Below are 4,762 nucleotides of genomic sequence, written 5' to 3'. Positions count from 1 at the left end.
AATATCACTTGTAAATATAATGATGGGACATGTCTCCACTCCGCACAACTACGCAAATATTGTGGGACGGAGGGGGAGTATATTTCGCAGAATTTAACCTGCAAGAAGAAATTGCGTTTTTTAACCAATGGGTGACAAATGATTTCACATGCAAATATAGGTAGGATGTTCTACAGTTTCAATTCAATGTATTTTCTGTCCACTTCATCTCCGATATACCATGAACTCCCTACCATACAACACAACAACGACATGTATAGATAAAATGGGAAACACGACAAAAACAACGGACAATGCTCTGATTGGTGAAGGCTACAAAGTTCCGACTGGTCGACTCTACAAAAAGATGTACAACCTCTGTTCCAAAATAAGTACGCGAGCTTCAGGAGGGTGTACATGACTTGCTTATATAATCAGGAGCAAAATTGCAATCACGTTGTCACCTGCCTCGATTCGAAGTACACTACTGTGATTATATCATTAAAATAAGCGCAACCTGAGCTCTCAGTCAATATAACGAAGAGCGGGAAATCTCTAGCGAGACGGCATTACCTGCTTTCAAAAGCTAACATAAAAATATCCATTTAAAACAGACATTAACAACGACCATCATTCTTCATGTGATAATCAAAAGATGGAACCTCACCGACGACAAGCTCGAAGCCATTCTTCGCGAAGTCCTGCTTCACAGCAAAGCCACCTTCATGACCAAGCTGACAAAGGACCTTGGCCATGGCCTGGCGAACAAGTATAACTGCCGTGTTTCGACCCCCCTCTTGAATCGAATGGCAGTGTCAGAATTACCAAGAGCTATCATTTGATTGGCTCTGAGACAGCGAACTGGCTTCCTTTGATTGGCCAAACTATGATACACCTGTATAAATCGATAATGACGTATTAAAAGTTGAAGGAATTGTATTTTACTCGAGGAGGCATACGTAAATCTTCTGATTCGCGAACTTTTTTTGGAACAGGGGAAATATAGATTACAAGTCATGTCATAGAATACAGAGGAATAATTCTTATTAATATAGAATACAATTAAGCAAAAAGATACCCCAACTACTTACATTGGTCCACTGTTGGACATGGCATCTCGGTCCAATTGGTCATGACGTCTCGAAGCTAAGGATAGATGCAAGATCTATCGTTTACTGAAAGGGATCGCGGAAGAGAGACTTTGATATCATTCTGGGTTAACCTTGGTGTCATCGTTTCAATCCCAACTTCGACTGGAGAAATCAAAAGTTACTCTCGATAACAGAAAGTAAACCTGCCCCAAGTGTCGTCAATGCATGGATGATCAAGATTAATATCGTAGCAAGTGAAGTGAAGACGATCCCGCCGCTAATTCTGCAAGTTTTGGATAAGTATGCTACGTTGTATCCCAACGCTTTATCTGACTCGTTGCCGCCCAAGCGAGGAATTGAGTTTGACCTAACCATGCGTTCGGATGCAAAGCCGCAGTATCGCCCCCCATTTCGATTGTCGCAAGATGAGCAAACTTCCTTCGACAAGTTTATCAATGATCTCGAGCGAAATAGGTGGATTCATGTTTCCAACTGTACTGGGTATCCAATACTTTGGGTTCCCAAACGAGATGAATATGTTCAGATGAAAACCCACAGGACTGGTCACACTCAGTATCCCGACACTCCGATTCGCTGGGCCCTCGACTACCGCTATGTAAATTCGCAAACTGTGATCGTAAAACCCACTTCCCAATATTGAAGACGTATGCGATCGCATGCATTGGAAGCAATATCTTCACCAAGATTGATCTGTCATCAGGCTATCACCAGATGCTGGTTGAACCGAAAGCAAGAAAGTACTACATCTGTCCGTGAAAACGTGCCCCCAACTCGAAATCTGAGTTCCGAAAATACTTGCCCCAAGTATACCGCTATCACTACAGCAAATTGATTGGCAAGTCACAATACAAAAATCAAGTGTTTATTAGAGGGATAAAATGTTGGCCAAGTCGGCATCGATGTGGTCGTCCAATTCCTCATCGACAGCCAATTTTTCATCTGAGAGCTAAACTCGTACAATTCCATGGCCTTGGAAATTTCTAGTGCCAACTCCTCCACTTTTTCGTCCATGTCAGTCGCACACAGCAGGTTAAAACCATCATTGATGGTGTCAGAATCAAAAAAAGATAATAAATAGAAAAATAAATAAAAATATTATACCAACAACGTCAGGCAACATACCTTTCGCTGCAAGATTCGCTTTCTTCATGTGAGGCATTTTGTAGTCGTTGTTGCCTGCCACCCGAATGACTTCCTTCATGCAGCACTGCAACATCAGGAAGTTGGCATTAAGTGTCATCAAGTCCACCTGACGCCACGCTCAGAGGGTACCGGCAACGATGTCGTCGATGTACCGTGGGTAGTTTTGTTCCTGCAGCTTCTGAATCGACCGAAAAAAGCCGAGGTCGAGCACGTTCAGGTCTGGTGAGTTCGGCGGCTGGTACACCACTTCCATTGCCCACCCATCGCTTTGGCCGCAGCAACGATTCTTGGGTCCATGGGCGGGACATGCGGCTTTGCGTTGTCCTGCTGGATGCGGACATGCTTCGTGTCGCCAGCCGGCCACTTGGCCTTGATGGCAGGGATGACATTGTCGATCAGCATCACGCGGTATAGACGTCACGCGTCACGCTCACAGGCACGGTCATAAGTGTTCCGGCGGGACGTTATTGCTTGTACGGTACGGGCGGCAGGGACATTCTCCGTAAAATGCCAGGTGCCGACCTTCCCGTCGAACCACTCGAACCGCTAATTGTCCCATCGATGGCGCGCAAAGGCAGAGAGGAACATAACCTTCGTAATGAACTTCTTGGACTTGCATGTTCGGTGAGGGAGCTCTTCGTCGGGAGCGAGGTAGTACGACTTGCTGACCCGAGTGGCAAAGAACCACTTCTCGTCCACGTGTACAACGTTCATCATATCGGCGAAAGCATAGTCGTCGGGCGTAACTGCGTGAACGTGGTCCATGGCCCACTTGAGGCGCACTGCTTGGTTCGCGTCGGTGAACTGTGGCATGATCGCACTGGTGTACTCGACGAAGATTCCGCGCCGGTAGTAGTCGTGGAGGGTGGACCGGGGCATACCCATTGCAGCAGCGATGAACCAGAATGTTGTTCGGCGGGCCTTAGTTACTAGCTTGAGTCGTTGAGCGACAGAGTCGTGCTTGAGGTTGCGACCCGAGTGGCCCTTCTTCCGCGAGCTTATATCCTGGCACGGACGGTAGAGGTTAGTGAGGTCGACGGACGCACGGTGTCACAGGCGACGTACAGTGCTTCTGTCGTCGTTGAACGTCATAGCTACGGCGGCAAGGGCTCCACGTGGCAGAGCCTTATGATCTACCATGCGGGTCAAGAGTTGGTGGAGCATACCTCTGCAGTCAGCTTCGGTGCGGTCCTTTCTTTTGGTTATCTTGTTTAAAGTATTAGGTCTTCGTTTGGTTGGTGTGTTTGTGATTGGGTGTATTTTGCCGAGTCCATATCATTGGTGTTCGTCGCATCGAGCCAACCACAGGTGTGCTTTCAGAATACAATAATTCGACCAGCTTCAAGTACATTTTTGAAATATACTGTTCGTGGCATGTTTTCACGGACAGAGGTAGTAACAGCCTTTCGTACTTATCGTGAAGTGTATGAATGGGTCGTAGCGCCAATGGGAATGGCTGGCAGATGCACCGTCTATTCGTCAAGTTCGACTTTGCAGTTGTCCGTATGGATGACGATTGTGTATTCTCCTTCCATAAAAGAGCTTGCGGCCCATCGCACGGCAATATGTGACGACAACTGCACGGACATTCTGCATCATTTGTACAGCCTAGGATGCAAAGTGCGCACGATCGATTGAGCAAAGACTGCTGTATTATCATTCTTTAAGGAGAATGATATCTCACCAAACCCAGCAATAACGTAGCTCTCGCTATGTCTGCAAGATCTGCAGACATAGCGAGAGCTATGTTATTGGAATTCAGAAGTACAATCGACAGACAACGTCGACGACGAGAAAAGGCGCAACCGCTGACGGTACATGACCTGTCCAAGTTAACGAACGTGTTCGCCTATCACAGCTGTTGCATCCATGTTTCAGCTCATTGGTAGTTTTCGCATCAGAGTGATGTTTGCTTTGAAGTGGCATGGCGTCTCACTAGGAAAGGACGAATTTGGTCAATATATTTCGATCCGGCAGTGGTGGTACAAAAAGCAAGTGTAGAGAGAGCGTGCCAAGAATATCATTTGGTGGATAAGCCGCCATTCCCATACCTCTGTGTGTGCGCCCTGTATCAAGGCTACCTCGAAAGAATCCGTCAGACGCATGCCAACGTGACTCAAGAAGCATGTGTGCTCCCATCTGCGACCAGCAGAATGGTACCGTTCGCATGGATCCACTGGAACAAATTATGTGCGACGCATGGTGCAAGACATGGTCCAGTCGTCACCAAGCTTGCCCGTCAGAATATCGTTGTACAGTGTGCGAAGAGGTGGATGCTTTAACAGAGTGCTTCAGGCACTAGAGCGGAAGTTCAACTTCCGGGAGTTGATGGCGTGGTGCCGTTGGACAGACTCGAAGGTGTGCTCTGAGTCCTTGGTTACGAAAAATATTAGCGACGGCATCGACCCACAAAAATTGTACTCCCTACAAAAATTGTAGGGAGTTGATAGCGCAGAGGAATTTTGGAAGTGATTCAATTGTCATCGTTAAATCGTTCTAGCTAAAGATCGCTATGCAGTACTCACGCG

The 4,762-nt window shown here is 46.8% G+C and overlaps 2 protein-coding genes across 2 annotated transcripts; both read right to left on the bottom strand.

The window, feature by feature from the left end:
• Window positions 1-2,352: 2,352 nt before the first annotated feature.
• Window positions 2,353-2,636, bottom strand: H310_09514 (hypothetical protein; the record flags this gene model as incomplete). The annotated part of the gene is made up of 2 exons (XM_008875605.1): window positions 2,353-2,453; window positions 2,495-2,636. 2 exons carry the CDS (start codon window positions 2,634-2,636, stop codon window positions 2,353-2,355), a joined length of 243 nt encoding a protein of 80 aa, XP_008873827.1.
• Window positions 2,637-2,780: 144 nt separating this feature from the next.
• On the bottom strand, window positions 2,781-3,326 carry H310_09513 (hypothetical protein; the record flags this gene model as incomplete). Its single annotated transcript, XM_008875604.1, has 2 exons — window positions 2,781-3,239; window positions 3,300-3,326. The coding sequence occupies 2 exons, from the start codon at window positions 3,324-3,326 to the stop codon at window positions 2,781-2,783; spliced, it is 486 nt and encodes a 161-aa protein (XP_008873826.1).
• Between the last annotated feature and the right edge of the window lie 1,436 nt (window positions 3,327-4,762).

This window comes from Aphanomyces invadans, assembly GCF_000520115.1.
Source record: "Aphanomyces invadans strain NJM9701 unplaced genomic scaffold supercont1.21, whole genome shotgun sequence".
Taxonomy (NCBI): domain Eukaryota; phylum Oomycota; class Saprolegniomycetes; order Saprolegniales; family Verrucalvaceae; genus Aphanomyces; species Aphanomyces invadans.
The sequence above is the reverse complement of the archived record's forward strand: the minus strand, read 5'-3'. Positions and strand labels throughout refer to the sequence as shown.